Source organism: Pteronotus mesoamericanus, unplaced genomic scaffold, assembly GCF_021234165.1.
Source record: "Pteronotus mesoamericanus isolate MK-2021 breed Mesoamerican mustached bat unplaced genomic scaffold, CSHL_Meso_final contig_347, whole genome shotgun sequence".
Taxonomy (NCBI): domain Eukaryota; kingdom Metazoa; phylum Chordata; class Mammalia; order Chiroptera; family Mormoopidae; genus Pteronotus; species Pteronotus mesoamericanus.
Genome location: NW_026555137.1, coordinates 11,484,152 through 11,502,103, shown reverse-complemented (window position 1 = coordinate 11,502,103; position 17,952 = coordinate 11,484,152). Strand labels below are relative to the sequence as shown.

Sequence of the window (17,952 nt, the reverse complement as noted above, 5' to 3'; positions counted from 1 at the left end):
CGATGTCCTCGTGCCCAGCACAGGGGCCCTAGGAATTTCTGAGGTCCCCCTGAGCTGGTCTCTCTCTCCCCCACCAACACATTCTCCACATTCCCTCAGAGAGATTGTTCGAACATGCTCATTGAATTGTGTCACTCTCTGCTTCAAACTCCTCAGTGACTCCCTATCCTTTTTAAGAAAAATCCAAACTATTTAGCAATCCAGGAACATGATTACATGTCCCCAGATTGCTACTCCAGGCTCTCTTCCTCCCCAGCTCGGCCCCTCCCTCCGAATGCTCCAACCGCACCAGCCAGCCATTCTTCCCCGGCTCCCGCAGGAGCCAGCGCCCTTGCCTGTGCTGTGTCCCTGCCTAGAAGAATATTCTTTGCCCAGAGACTTCCGACTTATCCTTTATGACCCAGCTCAAATATCGCCCCCTCCTGGAGTCTTCCCTCCTCCTCCCCTAGCCCAAGGGGGCTGCCCCAGTGTCCTGGTACTTGAAGTGCTACCATACCACGTACCTTACTGAGTTATAATTCTTTTTAACCTTGGCTCCCCTTTTAGTCTGTGAGTTTTCTCAGGAACTTTATAGCTTTCTCTTATCCTTTTTTATATTCCTCCTCAGGTCCTTCTCTTTCCACTCTCCTTGCCCAGAAAAACCAAGGGATGGTTTAACGAGTGAATGACTGGTATTCATACCAACACCCAAAGCTGAAGCAAGGTGCTCATGGGCCAAGCGAGAGCTGAAGTGGCTGCGTTGGTGGGTACACAAGACAAACTCTGTAGACACCTGAAGTACTGCTGAAGCGTGGTTTGCAAACACTAGTGATAAAATCTCATGTTGCTAACACTGTTCCTTCATTGTGAAGGACGGGAGAAAAGGAGGCCCAAGAAACTTCCTCTTTCTGCTGGAGATAGCCGTCTATTTTGTGCTAAAACATTACATGGTGACCTTTTTAAGACTTCGCCCTTAAAGACCCAGGATGTAAACATTACACTTCCTTTCTGTTCCTAAAATATTAAATGAGGGGACAGATTTGACCAATGGCCCTCTCTGGTTCTCCTGGACTTGCCGATTGAGACCACTCAAACCCAAGACTGATTACATCAAAACCTCAAAAAAAAAAAAAAAAAAAAGCCTTGTAAATGTCTTGCAATTTACATGTCCTTGATGCTCTTTCTCACCACTTTCTTTTGTCGCTGGGGGAGCACAGATGTCACATGGGTCCAGTTACCCAGAGAAGGGTGTCGAGGCTGAGGCTGGGAAGTGTAACCTCTACAACCAGAGCAGCTTTTGTCACAAACAGGCCCTGCGAGCAGGGGATCCCTGGAGAAGGGGGGTGTGCGCTGCAAAGAGCCAGTATCTTTGACAGCTCATTTTAGACTGAACAAGTCTTCACCCCACATTTCAACATGAGGGTGTAAGTTGGCCAAGTTCACATTTAGATAGCAAAAGCAGGATCGTATCCTTTTAATCCATCTCTTAGCCGTTCACGATTGTCTCCAGACAATGAAAAGCATGGTATATATAAAAACCCCGGGCTCAGGTAATGGCGGAGCCATGGCTTTTGGGTCTCTGCGTTTGAGTCAGACTTGCAACAAAGCCAATCCAACCGTGCAGAATCAGTTGTCTGAATGGCTGACAAGTCTATTTGAAACTAAATGAGGGAGGGGAGTAAAAGAGGATGAAAAGGTAATATTAAAAAAATACAATAAAGATTAAATACAATACCAAAAAAAAAGAAAGAAAGAAACGAGATCATTGCTTCAGTGTCCACATGTAAGTGGAGTGCTGTATACCTGCTGGTGTCCTATGCTTTGCTGCAGGAATATTTTCAGTCGGCCTGTGTCCCTTTCCAGCACCTCCCTCCACGTACCCTCTGAGTTTAGGAGACACAGAAAATTCTGCTTGTTGCCTTTGCCCAAGTTAGAGTCATTGATCATTCAACAAACACTGTCGAGTACCTTCCCTACAGCAGGCACTGCAGGTGCCAATGGGAACAAGGCATTATTTATTCTCGGCCCCAACGAGAACGAAACAGAAGGAAGCAGATTACAACAGAGTGTGTTGGGAAAATGTTTGAGAGGCAGATGAATACATTTTCATCTATTATAATACAGGAAGCCCCGAGACTATGGGCTGTGTCTGGGGAGACATCTAACTAGGACTGGGGCGGTGGGGGTCAAAGTGAACTTTTCCTTTTCCGTATCAGCCTAGAATCATGATGTTTGCCATTTGTATTTTGCTATTCCAGATTCTGTCACTTAGTGGTAGTGGCAGAGGGCAGCAAGGCTGTGTGTGTGTTTAAAATAAATAAGGCTATCTTTTTTAAAATAGTGTTTTTGAAAGATTAAGGAATTAATCATGAATAAATATTTATGTGTAGGGCAAGGTATTAGGTGGCTGGGAGGGGGGCAGGCTGTTCATAGAAACGCTATAGCTACTCACATAAGCTCAGGGCAGACACAGAACCTGCCAGACTCCTGAGAGTGGAGTCTGGGAAGCCACCAGCTAGCCAGGGGATCTCTGCCTTTCTCTCTCCATGGCTTGTACCAGGCGCTGTGGCTTCTTTTGTCCAGACATGTCTGTCTGTCACTACCCCCTCTACTCACTCAGACCCCTTTGCTCATTACTGGTTTCTCCTTCAGAGCGCATACTCCTGCTTCGTGAACCCCAGGTCTACGACGTGGCCTTTCTGTTCAGTTCTCATGCCTTCACGCCAGTCCTGAACCAGGTCATGCATTAGCTGTCTGTGGGACCCTTGCCCACCTTGGTCTACTTAGCTGCGGGCGCAGAGTGGCGCTTTGATTCCCAGCATTTCTAATAGGGGACAGGGCAGGCAGATCCTCTGGGAAGGGCAGGTGGGCTGCAAACAGGCATCTCTCATGTGGTTTTACATCTGGTTGTGGGCGAAGCCATCTCGATGTCAATGTCATTAGATTTCAGAGCTTCTGAAGATGGAGCAAAGACACACTGCTCAGGAGAACCCCAGACCCCTCCCCCATGTCTGGTGCCATCACCGTCACCAGGGGGCCAGGGCAGCATGGGGAGAAGGGGCCTCTGGGTGCCTTTAAGAAGCTCATTTAGAAACAACTATTGATTGAGTACCTGCTACGTGTAAGGCAGAGTCTTAGATCCACTAACTCTTGAATCTTTTTTGGTATGAGATGCTGGCCGGGGGCGGGGTGGGAGCCTACTTTTTTAAAGAAGTATATTCTTTGGAGTGCCTAACTGCGCATTAACTAAGAGGTCTCCTAAGAACACCATGGGAGTGGTATTATAATACTTGCCACTCTACTGAGCTAAGTGGAGACTCAGAGAATTTCAGCTGCCTTTCGTTTCTTTTTCTAGTTTAACTGTCCTGACCAGGGTATCCAGTACAATGTTGAGTGGGAGTGGTAACAACAGATATTCTTGCCTTGTTTCTGATCATAGTGGGCCCGCATTCATTCCTTCACCAGTAAGTGTGATGTTAGCTGTGGGTTTCCTCATAGGTATCCTTTATCAAGTTGAGAAAATCCCCTTCTGTGCGTATTTTCATAGCTATGGTTTTTAGAATTCCATTCTAAAAGAGTGAAGATGAGAACCCTGAAAAATTAGGCAAACTGCTTTTACAGTTTTAGATAACAAGTATAGAATATGGAGAAATAGTGATAAGCATAGATTCTGAACCCAGACTTCCCAGGTTCAAATCCTAGCCTTGCCACTTACCTGCTATAGAATTTGGGGCAAATTAGTCACTGTTTTGTGCTTTAATTTCCCCATCTATAAAATTGGGATAATAACAGAATCTACCTTGTTAGGTTGTTATGAGGATTAAAATGTGTAAGTATTTATAATATGCTTAGCACAGTGCCTGGCTAATAATAAATGCTACATAATTTTTCTCTTATGTTCACTTAAAATTCATGAAAGATGACTAGATTCTGTTTCAGGATGCAGGTCAACTATGCTGGCTTCCAGATATGGGTTTTGCTCCATCCTTTCCCCAATCCCGGCCATTCTTGCTGGCAGCGTTAGAATTTTAGGCCGGTAGCCCTACCTCCAGCCCAACCAAGGCAGGAATCCCTTTTCTATGCAGCACCTGACCAGCCATTGGCTGCCTTGCGCGCAAGAACTCTTCAGGCTGATTGTACATTCAGGAAGCCTGAACTTCTTAATTCTGGGAAAGGCCCCTAATGTCAGGTGACAGTGAGATTTCCCAGGGCTGGCAAGCTGAGTTCCTGTGTTCGCTGTATGCACTGCTGGATCCGCCGGTTGCTTCCACCGCGACACTTGACATGGTGTTTGCACCTCTTAGACTAGTCAGAAATAAACTCCACGGAGTGGGTTTCCTGGGAGCTGGCAGCTTCCCTTTCTTGCCATTAGGGGAACTGAATGAGGGGCAAGGATAGTGTTGGCTTTTTGGACTTAACAACTACCCAGATTCTGAGTCAACACCTAAATATATATTCTGAGCTCTTTTTATCGAGCCCATGGAAGAGTGGAAGAGGAATTAGGCTCAATCCTTTTACAGCACGTTAAAAAAAAATGTAAAAGAACTGGACATGTCTGATTCCCAGGAATTCTTGGCTAGGAGACCTCTTGGTTTCAGAATGAGCATGGGTTTTTCCCTGATGGAGCAGCAGGTTGCTTTGCTCACTTTAAAGAGCGTTGCATAAGCAAGAGATGGGTTTGCTACCAGCAAAGTCAAAATTTTCATTTAAATTCTAGCTCATGGGAATGGGAGCACTGGTTCAGGATTTAGATTTTTAAATCTCCTGAGCCTGGTAACTCTGTTTTCCCTTTTCGCTAAATGGTGTAGTTTAGAATTTAGAGAATTATGCAAAACACACTGTAGGGCCAGCTTAAATTGGGCGGGACCCCCAGTCCAGTACTATGGGCTGATGCACCTTCATCCTTTTTAGCTAAATGGGGGTGGGGGGGCTTTTGAATATGAGCTACAGGAGGCTGAGCAAGAGGGTCTAGGGCTTTCTTAGTTCCAGGACTGTTCTTTTTTTAAAAAAATCACTTTGAGAAGGGCAAAAATATGCCAGTGTCACATTTGCTGTGTGCATTTAGTAACAGATAAAGGCCTGTTTATACAACTAGCAATTGCACTGCAAAACCATCAGCAGCTCACAGCCCAACCTGTCTTCCAAAATATTAGCCTGATGCATTTAAAATCTGCAACTTTGCAACGAGGTGCCCACAAAGTCCCTTCCTTGAATTTGCATATTTGTGTACAGGAACACAAACCGTTTAAGTAGGATTTTAGCCCATTCAATGCTAAAACATGGTCCCCATTATTTGCTTTGCTTAAAATGAACACTCAAAATTTTATTAAAAACATTTTTCAAAAAGTTTCATAAAGCTAGACATTAGCAAGGCTCGACAGAGGGGTGGAAAAATGGATTGTATATCTTTAACCCGCGAAAGTTAAAGGCCTTTTTTTTCTTTTCTTTTTTTTTTTTTTTGGTTAGCTAACAATGGAAACTTTTTTTTTTTAAGTGTTTCCCTCCCTCGGTCTTGCCAAGCAATAGAAAAAAAAAAAAAAAAAAGAAGAAAAGAAAAACTTGTTCCGCTGAGTTCAACCCCAGACAGGCTCACAACTTCCTTCCTGCTTTCCTCCCCCAAACCCCCGCCTTTCAACCTCCTCCCTCCTCCACCGCACCCCCCCTCCCGCCCCGCGCCTCAACTTTTTTTTTTTTAATTGCATATTGAACAAACTCTGAAGTAGCCCAGTGGACGCGGACAGAACTGGTATCTTCCCCGCCGAGGAGGGCGTACAGGGCCGCCCCGCGCCGCCGCCGGATCGCCGGGTTCCAGCCCCAGGAACGTTTTTCTTTCTTTCGCACTCTCCTGTTTTGTTTCGCATAGCTCGGAGAGGAAATCATTTCTGAGCTTTGTTACTTTTCAAGCCATCTTGTTCTTGGGCCATGTCGTCTGCACAGGACCCTGGAGTCTGAGAAATTGCAGGTAAGTTTGGTGGCTTTTTAATGGTTCTCGCTTCTGAACCCTGTTTCTCCTCCCAGTTCTGGGGAGAATCTGAGCATTCCGGGTTTTAAAAAAGCGCACAGAGCTGGGCTGGGGAAACTGGGAAAGGAGTTTGATCTGGGAGGGTAGCGCGGAGTTGGGGTGCGGGGTGAGCAGGCAGAGGCGAGTTGTCGGCGTTTCTCCTGCTTGCCTTCCGGGCCGCCGGCTCCGCGCCGCCTTCCCCGGCGCGGGCGGCCTGGTGGCTCCATGGGCACTGGGCAAGGCTTCCCAGCATGCGGAGAAGCTGTGTACATAGTCGCGCTGCCCAGGGGTTTCGACATCGGGCCCCCGTAAGGTTTGCAGAGCCCGGGATCCCGCACAGCTGCAGCCACGCACGCCCTGGAGTTCCCCGAGTGGGCGGTGGTCCCGAAGCCCGCAAAGACAGTTGCGTGCTGGGGCACAGGGCATGTGGAGACTGACTCGCTGTCCGTGCGCGGACACACACAGGCGCACACACGCACTAACACACGCCCCTCCGCAGGGGGCGACGGCAGTGGGCAGCGAGTATTGGTTCCGGTTTGGGGGACGAGCAGCTCTTCGGCCCGGGCGCGCGCAGGCGCGCCCACACTCACAAAACACACTTGTTTGGGGACAGGCGACAAAGCCGATGCTGGAAAATGCCTCGGCTGCAGCCCCGCCGCACGCCCAGACCATCGTCGGCCGAGAAACACGGTCCTAAGACCAGGGTCGGGAAGGTAAACGTCAGGCATGCAGGGTCTTCCCAGACCGGCACGCAGGCAGCCGCTGGGGGGAAGGCAGCTCCCGCCCTTGTTCCGTCTGAGTCGGTCCCCAATGACCAGAGAGGGTTGAGCGGGGACGTCCTGAAGTCCGGGGGCGGGGGTGGCCCCGTTATACCCAATATAACCAATATTTGCTCAGTCCAAACACCCGGAGAGGGTGGATGGGTGTCCTCACTCGCAGAGGCAGCCACGCCACGCACACAGCACACTTAGGGACCAAGTACTTTTACATCAGCCCCCGCCCATCCGCGTGGCTTCGGAGACGAGTCTTAGAATTTTGAATTTGAAGGCAGCCCCATACACATCAAAATCTAGGGTGAGGGGTGGGAGCACGCTCGGGAAAGGCACACCCACTACCGTGCTGGCCACTGACGCCACGAGGGTTTGTGTCCTCGCGCAATCCCAGTCAGTAGGTGAGACGTCCGGTGGCACCCGATCCCCGACAGATCCACGCCGGCCCTCTGGGGTCCTGACTTTTCTTCTTGTGTCTCCACAGCGGCGCTGTTGTTTATGGAGCTTTGGGCGGGGGCTGAGCCCGAGGTCTTGCCCCTCGCCTGCCGCCCAGGCCATGCCACTACGTCTGCGCGCGGAACGGCGGCGGCCGGGCCTCCGGGGCTGAGCCGGGAGCCGCGGGAGGAGGAGGCGCGGGCGGCGGAGCCGGAGCGGGAGCCGCGGCGGCGGCGGGCAGCGCGGGACCCAGTACTATGGCTGTGTACTGCTATGCACTCAACAGCCTGGTGATCATGAATAGCGCCAACCAGGTGAAGAGCAGCGGCGCCCCCCGGGCCAGCAGCAGCGAGACACCCCCGCCGCCGGGGAGCGCCGTGTTGAGCCCCGGCAGCGTTTTCAGTCCCGGGAGAGGCTCCTCTTTCCTCTTCCCCCCAACCGAGTCGTTGTCGCCTGAGGAGCCCGGCAGCCCCGGGCGCTGGCGGAGTGGCCGGCGCAGGCTGAATAGCAGCAGCGGCAGTGGCGGCAGCAGCAGCAGCAGCGTGGGCAGCCCGAGCTGGGCGGGTCGCCTGAGAGGGGACGGGCAGCAGGTGGTGACCGCCGGTCCCCTCTCCCCTCCAGGGCCGGAGGAGGCCCAGAGGAAGCTGCGAATCCTGCAGCGCGAGTTGCAGAACGTGCAGGTGAACCAGAAAGTGGGCATGTTCGAGGCGCACATCCAGGCGCAGAGCTCCGCCGTTCAAGCGCCCCGCAGCCCGCGTCTGGGCAGGGCGCGTTCGCCCTCCCCGTGTCCCTTCCGCAGCAGCAGTCAGCCCCCAGGAAGGGTCCTGGCTCAGAGCGAGGAACGGAGGACCAAGTCCTGGGGGGAGCAATGTCCAGAGACCTCAGAGGCCGGCTCCGGAAGGAGAGCAAGGGCGTCCAGCCCAAGCCTCTCCAAGGACAAGGTGGGAGTGGCACCTTCTCCCTGCCTGGCCTCCCCGTCGGGCTCAGGGGCTCAGGGTGCACCCGCTTCCGTGATAACTGAGAAGGGGGTTCCTGCCAGACCCCACTGTGGCTCACCCACCGCTATGGAAATTGACAAAAGGGTCTCCCCTCTCTTGGGAACTCTGAGCTGCCAAGCTCCCTCATTGGGGCTGGACGGAGCGAACTCCGTGATGGCCACAGAAGTGGCAGCGGGAGCTACATCCACTGGGCCTCACCATCCCTATGACCCTGCCCTCGCTGAGCTGTTTGAAAGGCCCCGGGAGCTTGGGGGCGTACATTCCCCGACCCTGTTGGAGAGTCAGGGGCAGTCTCCGGGCAGAGAGACAAGGCCAGCCCCAGAGAAGGGCGGGCCCCGTGGTGGAGATCCCCCTGGGAAGGTGGCGAAAGGAGATCTGCCTAGTGGCTTGCCGGGCTCCGGGGAGCCGGAATTGGGAGGAAGGCCAGAGGAGAGGACTGTGGACGCGCAGAGCTCAAAGCCCTCTGCGGCCCCGCGCTGGTTCAGGCCGTCAGGAGACCTGGGCTCCGTGGGGCCCGAGGTGACTCACAGCGGGGCCTCGGTGGTCGAGGAGCCTCCGCAGCTCTCCAACAGAGTGGATGAAGAATCTGCGACACTGGGCTTGCGTGGGGGCAGCAGCTCAGCACAGTCAGGTGCAGGGAAGGTGGAGGCGGGAACTCCCGCTGGCGGAATGCTGGAACCTTTGCCCCGCTGGGAAGCGGCAAAAGATGTGAAAGAACCTCAGTGCCTTCTTGGAGCTGGGGTGGGTGTGCAGCCTGGGAGCTCCAGGGCTTGGCTGGTTCCCATGGAGCAAGCCCCTCTGGCCTGGACGTGTGGCACTGGGGTACAATCCCAGGGGACTTGGGGAAGCCCACCGAAGGACAAAGCCACCCACCCCAGCCTGGAGTTGCTCTCCCCGGATCAGAGGGACAAGGCTTCTCCCAGGGAGGCCTGCAGCCCCAGCAATATACCTGCAGTCATCATCACGGACATGGGCGCCCAGGAGGACGGCGTCTTGGAGGAGACACAGGGCAGCCCCCTGGGCAGCCTTCCCCTGAGGAAACTATCCTCTTCCTCCGCCTCCTCCACTGGCTTCTCCTCCTCCTATGACGACTCAGAAGAGGACATCTCCAGCGACCCTGAGCGCTGCCTGGACCCCAACTCCGCCTTCCTCCATACCCTGGACCAGCAGAAGCCCAGAGTGGTAAGTCTTGCCCTGAGATTTTTTTCAAGAAGTGCTCTCGTGCCTTATGCGTCCTCTGCTTTTCTGATTTTCTACTGAATCATGAAGACTCTGACAGGCCTTGGGACAGTCACAGTTACTCCAGGTGTGTTTCCTGGGCAGGTGCCTAGGCTCTGACCATACACTTTGTAGCTTGGACAGGGAACCCAACTTTCTTCAATTGCTATTTTCCATATACATCTTAAAAAACAATTTTTATGGGACCTCTGGTGGGTCAGCACTCACTTCTTAGGAAGGTTACATTCGTGAAGGTTGCCAAACCTTCCTGGTTAATCCCCACAGGTGATCAGAGCTGCTGAGGGTAGCTTTTCTCTGGCGAACCTCTTAATTCTGCGATCCTTGTAGGCACAGTAGAACTGACCAGGACATCACTGAATTCACTCAGCTCTATACTGAGTGGTGTGATTCTCTGGCAGCGTCCTGAAACCTGTAGATGTGGTTGTGGTGGGTCTGTTGGGTGAAGAAGCACTTAGCCTCAGTAAGTTAAGTCAAGACATTGCAGCATCTGTGGGGCTGGCATAACTAAGATACAGTTTGCTGTATGAATTAAAATGAAAACCATGCTTTGTTTTCCTTAATCATAGAATGTTATATTAGGTCGAATTGCCTGAGATAGGGACCTGGGTGATATCCCTACGGTAGACACCACTTAATGGATGTGCTTGTTGGTTGATACAGGTAGATTTTGTCACACTGACCTCTTGCCCTGGCTGGGACCATGGACAAGAGTTTATTTCTGCTGTGGTTAATCTCAGTCCTCAGCTGTTTTCACTCTTAGGAGGATCAGAGTGTTTTACAGAAGACTTAAGAGTCGAAGCTAGCACTTCTGAAAAGGTCTGGACTTTCTCTTAGCTTTTCCAGAGTCTGGGGAATTTCCTAGTTTAACATGCAAGGGGCTCTTGTGCTACCTTGGGGAAAGTCTGCGTTTTATTGTAGTAGGTAGCCTCGTGATTTCGTCTTGAATATATACTGCTATTCATTGTGTCTCAATGACTTAAACCGCAGCAACTGAGAACTTTATAGTTCTGCTCTCCATCCTTGTCTAAGGTATTTTGGGCCTGAAAGCGTGTTTCTCTCTCACTCCCACTGCAGAAATCACAGTCTGGGTGTTTGAAGGCTAGGCATTTCTTTTCGTGGAACCACGCTTTCTGTCGATGATGGGGACGCAAATGTGTACACAAACTCTGGCCCCCATCAGCCTGGTATTCTGTGGCCAGGACAGGGCCCTCCAGCACAGGCACACCGCCTTTAGAGGAAGGACGGTCCCCTGGAAGAGGACGGTGGCAAAGGACAGGTGGCAAGTGCTTCTCCCTGGAGATGGGGCCCCGCTTTCTCTGCCTTCTTGCCTACAGTTAAAGGCCCAGTGAAGGAGGTGGTCCTCTGTTCACTCCACCCATTTGCTTTTCAAACCCCGAAGCATCGCTGGCACAGCCAAGATGCTTTAACTTGTTCTCCAACTTTCCATTCGCCCTTCCTAGTGGTGGATTAGCAGCTCCTATTGGCCCGTTCTCAAAACAGTGTGTGCGTCTTGAGGTTTGGAAAGGGCTCTTGCCTGGATGTGAGTTAAAGGGGAGATAAATAGTGACAGGCGATCCTTGTTTTTTTTTCCGTTCGCCAGAGGGAAGCTGACTGAGAAGCCAGAGGGTTGGTTGAGTGGTGTTTTCAAGGTAGCTACCAGGTCCAGAGGTAGAGATGAGGCCTGCCCTTTGTCCAGCCTCCCTCCCACCTTTAAAAGGGTTTCCAGACACCCACAGGGCAGGGGCAGGGAAGAGTCCCCTGCCAGCTTTGCTCTCTGAGTCACATGAGGCCGATGGGGAGTGCAGGGGGTGGGGTGGAGGCCAGTAGCCAACTGGAAATTACGCGATCCTGGGGATGTTTGAGCTTTGGGTTGAGTGTTTGCACGAGAAGCTGAGTTTTCTTTTGTACAGACTGTCATGTGGAGACTTATTTGCGACACCATCACATCTGCTCTTTGGGTCAAAAACCCCTTGATTGCCTGGTACTGACATTTTGTCTACAGAAGGCCAGACATCTTGATTGGCTGGGCCTTTCGGCTGGGCTTTTCAGTGTTTTCTAGATAAAACCTGAGCCAGCGCTGTCTTAGGTGCCACAATACCAACACCCTGTTCTCTTCTCTAGCCTTTGGGGCTTGTTTTTAAATATTTATTTATTTGTTTGTCTGTTTTTAGAGAGACAGGGAGGAATGGAGAACAAGAGGGAGAGAAACATGATCAGTTGCCTCTTATAAACACCCCGACCGGGGATCGAACCCACTACCCAGGCACATGCCCCAAATAGCACCCGCGACCTTTTGCTTTGTGGGACAACACCCAACGAACCGAGCCACACCAGTCAGGGCTGCTGCTTGTTTTTATGCTGCACTTCACACACTCTCACACATGCTCACACACCTCACACATGTTCACCCTGACACACACACAGACACACAGGTTTGGAATGGCACATTCAGCCTTCCAGCCCCTGGCCCTCGTGGGTCTTGACGCTGCTGTGCCTTTCCTGAGAGTTAGACCTTTCGGGCCTGCCTGACAGGCGCGCATTGCGGGGGAATGACTGTGTGTGATGCTGTGTGCGTCCGCGGGGACAGCCCAGAGAAGCCCGAAGCCTGTTTGCTTCCTCAGCCCGCCTTCTGTCTGGTCTCCCTGCGGCTCCCCACGGCTGGGAGCCTCGGAGCCAGTGGGCGGCGAATTCAGAGGGCCTCCCTCCTGTTAAAAACCCAGCGAAAAGCAAGCCGTTTGGAAGTACGCTCTGAAAATTACTTCACCGTTTAGATTATGCAAATTAGCAAAGACCTTTTTACTGGAAGGGAATGTGGTGAGAAGGCCCACTCTCATTTGCTTCCATGGGAAGGAGCGTAAAGACTTCTCAGAAGCATGCGAAGTGCTGTAGGCCTTTCCTGTGTCTTCTGATGAGCCCGACAAATGCGTCTGCCCCTGAAACAGAACATTCCAAGTTCTTGCACCTGATGTCTGTTCATAAAGGATTGGACACTTGAAGTTTGCTCAGAAGAATTGTATTACATGCCTCGTGTTCAATGGCTTGAATTTGGGCACATTTATTCTTCACTGAGATCTGAATAGAAGTGAATTGCACTGAGCAAGGATGGTATCCTCTCTTTTGTGTCTTAACATAACTTAAAATTAGTCAGCAGTTCTCTACTTTCGTCTATTATGTCATTTAAGAGTATCTGAGCCATTGAAACGCCAGTTTAAATACAGTTTAAAGTACTGTATTAAAATATGTGTGCATATTACTTTGAAAAGTAGCTTTTATTGATTTGTTTCAAAATTGTGCTATCAGTTATGGCTACAAAAAACAAAACAAAACGTAGGCCAAGTTACCTGTGGGTCTGGGGGTAGGCGAATATATAAAGAAGTGTAATACAAAATCTTTGGCTTTTTGTGCTTACTATTTTTTAAGAGCCACTAGAGTTTTGTTTCTTTTGCCGGTTTTTTTTTTGTTTTGTATTAACTAATTTTGTTGTCTTTTTATTTTTTATTTTTCAGTTATGTTGACATACAATATTATATTAGTTTTAGGGGAACAACATAGTGATTAGACATTTATCTAACTTACAAAGTGACCACTCCAATAAGTCTAATACCCGTCTTTGTTGTCTTTGTGTAGTGAAAAACTCATACAAGTCCTAAAAAATTCAAACAGTTTAAAAGGATTGTATGTGGTTTTGAAAAGTGTAAACTTTTTATTTGTAGACAAAGCAAATTAGATTTTAAAAGCCTTAGGGGATTACTTTTTAAAAACGAATGTAGTGGTCAGTACTTTTAAGTAGGAAATTCCTTTCTGATGAGAAGGTTGAAGACCCAGATCTGGAGGTGGGACCTAAGCTCAGGTTGCATATGCAGGGCTTGAGATGGGGCCCCCTTCATTGTCAGATGTGTGAGGATCTTTCTGGCAAGGCCTCAGAACCTGCCAGATCTGGGAGGACCCTAAGTCATTTATGTGAGGATCTGAGTGTTACTCTAATCTGTTTGGGGACAAAGAAACCAAGACTCAGAGACAAAGGGACCCCGAAGACACACTCACGGGCTCTGCTGTCTGGCATCGTTCTCTCCTTTTAAAGTGTGACTGTCATGTGAGGATGGTCCTCTCATAGAGGGGGCCTGTCTAGCTCTAACTCTGTGACTATATAATTCTAGAAATTTGATTTAAAACTTGATGTATGTGATACCTCAAGGGTGTCTGGAAGTGTGACAAGATGCCTTCGGTGTAGACCTCAGGCACTGAGGCTGAAACTGGGCACATTTCATTTTGCACTTTTACTTTAGAGCCATTCATCGATCTGCTTCTCTTCTCTCTATTAGAAGATTGGTTCTTTGTAATTTCACACTGTAAAAAAGCATCATCAAAATAAATGATTGGTATGATACCCAAGATTCTCATTAATAATTAGACTGATAGGAGAGGCAGTGCTGGTAGGCTGCCAGGACATTAACCTGAGAAGTAGAAAATGCTCTTTTTTCAGAACTTTGGCCTCCTCGGGTATTTCAGTTTGGAAACTGGGGCTTTGCCTCCACAAAGCCAAAACATCACTTCAAAGGTCTCTTGTTTTGTATCAAAGATAAAAGTAAGTCAACCAGCTGAAAATTCTTTCAAATAAAGGTGGGGGACACATTTAGAGAAAAAGAGAGATTGATGTTTAGGCATTGCAAAAACTAGCTCAAGATATACCTCGTCTTTAGGTTTTATAAGAAAAACATAAAACCAATCAGTTGCTGCTTTGAGAAAAATGTATTTCAGGTGCAAGATAAATCATTTTCAGAACTTTTGTTTTTGAGTGCTGAATTGCTACGGAGTCATGTTTCTGATTTTGTTGGCACCTACCTGTTATGTGTAGTTACAGATTAGATTAGTTCTGTGTAGTTTATTTATATTCCTCGGAGCATTGATAACATTGTTTAGACTTATTTTATTTTGTCAGATTTTGACTTTGTTATTGACAGGTAGAATTTTAAAGTATTTAATAGGAAGAATTTTATATCTTGATAGAAAAAACCCCAGTAGACTTCAGGTAATCCGCAGACACTTGAATGAGCTCAGAAACTCTCCCGAATCCTGTTGCGGCTGTGCCTCCGCTGCGGAAGGCCGGTGGGAGACGAGGCCTCGCTGCTACAGGCTGTGCAGGTTGTGCCCTCAAACCCGCGACCAGCATGCTGGCAACGCTTTCTTTCCTGACTGGGCTGAAGTGGCACAGAAGCACTTCTCATGAATCAGGGGAGCTCATTGTTTACGAAATTACACCCAACCCAGCTGGGAATTTGGAAATATGAAAAGCCCCTTACGTGGCACACCAACTGCCGTTTTGCTATCTGGACGTTTGGGATTTTGTGTGTCCAGTTCTCCGGAGGCCGGGGGTGTCTTGTGGAGAAGAAATACCCGGAATTGCCGCCTTCCCCCAGACCAGTGGGTCCAGTCCGCCTGACTGGAGACCCTCCCGAGGTCTGGAAGCAGCCCCCGACCTGGTCACGTGACCCTAGAGTCAAACCTGACTTGCTGCGTTTCTGCCACCAACCTTGAGTCTCACTGTGGTCCTTGCAGAACCTGGTCATTCATTTCTCCAGGAGTGGGATTGTTATTTTAAAGACAAGTTAAGTCTCCTTGGCCGAAAGGCAACATAAATACATATGACCTCATTAGGCCTCTGTTTTGTTATTTAAAAAAATAACAAACTTTTCTATAGCTCATATAATTGACATTGTATAAACTTGGGAAATCTGGGAAAGGCTTGAGAGCTCCTTTCTCCCAATATCCACATTTTACAGATCGGGAGAGCAAGTCCAGAAAGTATTCAGTATAGTTACAGGACCCACATTTACATTCTTCTTTCCACTTAAACAACTTAGGTAGTGGATAAGCTCCTTATTCACCTTGGGATATCTACCTTGGCTTTAAACACAGTTGTTAAAGGAATGGGTGAATGAATCAAGGGATAGATAAGAGGCAGTATTTCATTTTCTGTCTATAGAAGAAATGTTGAACTGAACTGTCAGTCAAGATGGCGGTGTAGGCAGGCATGAAGAGGCCCGCCTCTTCACACAACCGCATCAGAATCACAGCTAAAACATAGACTAGCCATCACTCAGAACCACCAGAAATGGAGTTGAATGAAAGCCTGACAACTATGGAATTAGAGAAACCACATCCATGCAGACCGGTAGTGGGGTGCAGATGTAGAACGGGCTGACCCCACACCCACGTGTGGTGGATAAAAATTTGGGAGGGGAAAAAACAAAAAGCCCTGGGTGGTGTAGCTCAGTGGATTGAGCACAGGCCTGCAAACCAGGGGGACACCGGTTCGATACCCAGTCAGGGCACAGGCTTGGGTTGCAGGCCGGGCCCCCAGTGGGCGATGTGTGAGAGGCAACCACACATTAATGTTTCTTTCCCTCTCTTTCTCCTTCCCTTCCCCCTCTCTAAAAAATAAATAAATAAATAAGTAAAATCTTAAAAAAAAAATTGGGGAGGGATATCTCAAGAGTGAGGAGTCCAAGACCCATACCAGGCCCCCCAGCACAGGGTTCCCGTGCCAGGAAGATAAGTCTCTACAACTGCTGGCTGCAAAAACCAATGGGGATCAGGCCAGTGGAGGAACTTCTGGAGCCTCAAGCAGTTCCTCTTAAAGAACCCACACATGGACTCACCTACTCAGACTCACTGTGGCTGACTCCAGCACCAGGGAGGTGGCTTGAAAGGCACCAGTGGTACACAGGGAGAAACTGAAGTGTCTGGCATCAAGGAGAGCAGAGGCCATTGTCCCTTTTCTGAACCCTCCCTCCACAGAGCTGATAAGCTGGTGCCATATCTGAGATTCCATCAGCCTGGCTAACACTGACTCACCTTGGAGATCCCCAGAGACTCTGCCCAACACAACTTACAGGCCCACCCAACCTGCTTTTCCATGTGAATGGCTGGTCTTGGCTCTTGCTTCACAACTTCTCAAATCCTATCAAACAAGCACCAGCTAGCTTCAGGGAGCCCCAGGCCCAGCACTAACAGCAGCCAGCTTAGATTGCTTCACATCTCAGACGGGGTGCCCCGGGCCAAACACAGGTGGGGGCTGACCTTAGCCCGCACCACCCAGCAAACCACAGGGCTGACGTAGCCAGTGGGCAGCTATAGATCACACTGGAGCACCACCACCCTGTCCCTGCACAGCTGATCCTCCATAGAGGATGGAGGTTGGTGGCGGTTAGTGGTCTCAGCCAGTCCTTGCAGCTGACTGGCCTGGGTAAATCCCTCCCATTGATCTTCCAACAGCATCCAAGGCTCAACTACAAGAGGAGGGTGGACTCAGTCCACACAGAGGGTGCACTTCGAGTACCCAGCTTGGGTGATAGGGGAGGCTGTGCTACAGAACCTTGCAGGACACCTACTACATTAGGCCACACTACCAAGACATAGAGTCAGACAAAGCTGCTTTACCTAATACATAGAAACAAACACAGGAAGGCTGCCAAAATGAGGAGACACAGAGACATGGCCCAAATGAAAGAACAGATCAAAACTCCAGAAAAAGGGGTAAACGAAATGGAGATAAGTAATCTTATCAGATGCAGAGTTCAAAACACTAGTTATAAGAATGTTCAAGGAACTTAGTGAGGACCTCCACAGCACAAAAAAGATCCAGAAATGAAGGATACACTAACTGAAATAAGAGAACAATTTATAGGGAAACAACAATAGAGGGGAGGGAGCTGAGAATCAAATCAGTGATTTGGAATATAAAGAAACAAAAAACAACCAAATAGAACAACAAGAAGAAAAAAGAATCCAAGAAAATGAGGATGGTATAAGCAGCCTCAAGAACAGCTTTAAGGGGTCCAACATTTGCATCATAGGGGTGCCAAAAGGAGAAGAGAAAGAGCAAGAAATTGGAATGTATTTGAAAAAATATTGAAAGAAAACTTCCCTACTTTGGTGAAGGAAATAGACATGCAAGTCCAGGAAGCACAGAGAGCCCAAACAAGATGGATGCAAAGAGGCCCATTCCAAGACATATTTAAATTAAAATGCCAAAGTTTAAAGATAAAGAGAATCTTCAAAGCAGTAAGAGAAAAGAAGCTGGTTACCTACAGGGGAGTTTCTGTAAGAATGTCAGCTGATTTCTCAAAAGAAAACATTGCAGGCTAGAAGGGATTTGCAAGAAATATTCAAGGTCCTGAAAAGCAGGGACCTACAGCCCTACAGCCAGGATTGCGCTACCCAGCAAAGTTATCATTTAGAATCAAAGGGCAAATATAGAGCTTCCCAGACAAGAAAAAAATTAGAGTTCATCATCACCAAATCATTATTATATGAAATGTTAAAGGGACTTATTTAAGAAAAAGAAGATCAAAACTATGAACAATAAAATGGCAAAAAATACGTGTTTATCAATTGAATCTAAAAATCAAACTAAGCAAACAAGAAGAACAGAGACAGAATGATGGATACAGAGAACGTTTTGATGGTTGCCCGATGGGAGGAGGGTGTGGGAGAATGGGTGGAGAGGTGAGGGGATTAAGAAGTACAA

At 49.0% G+C, this 17,952-nt stretch overlaps 1 protein-coding gene across 1 annotated transcript in view; it reads left to right on the top strand.

The window, feature by feature from the left end:
* Positions 1-5,720: 5,720 nt before the first annotated feature.
* Positions 5,721-17,952, top strand: part of ITPKB (inositol-trisphosphate 3-kinase B) — a 94,375-nt gene continuing 82,143 nt past the window's right edge. The window contains exons 1-2 of the mRNA XM_054576660.1: positions 5,721-5,941; positions 7,235-9,365. Of these exons, the coding sequence (XP_054432635.1) occupies positions 7,443-9,365 (1,923 nt within the window). The 5' untranslated portion in view covers positions 5,721-5,941; positions 7,235-7,442. The remainder of the gene's footprint in view (positions 5,942-7,234; positions 9,366-17,952) is intronic.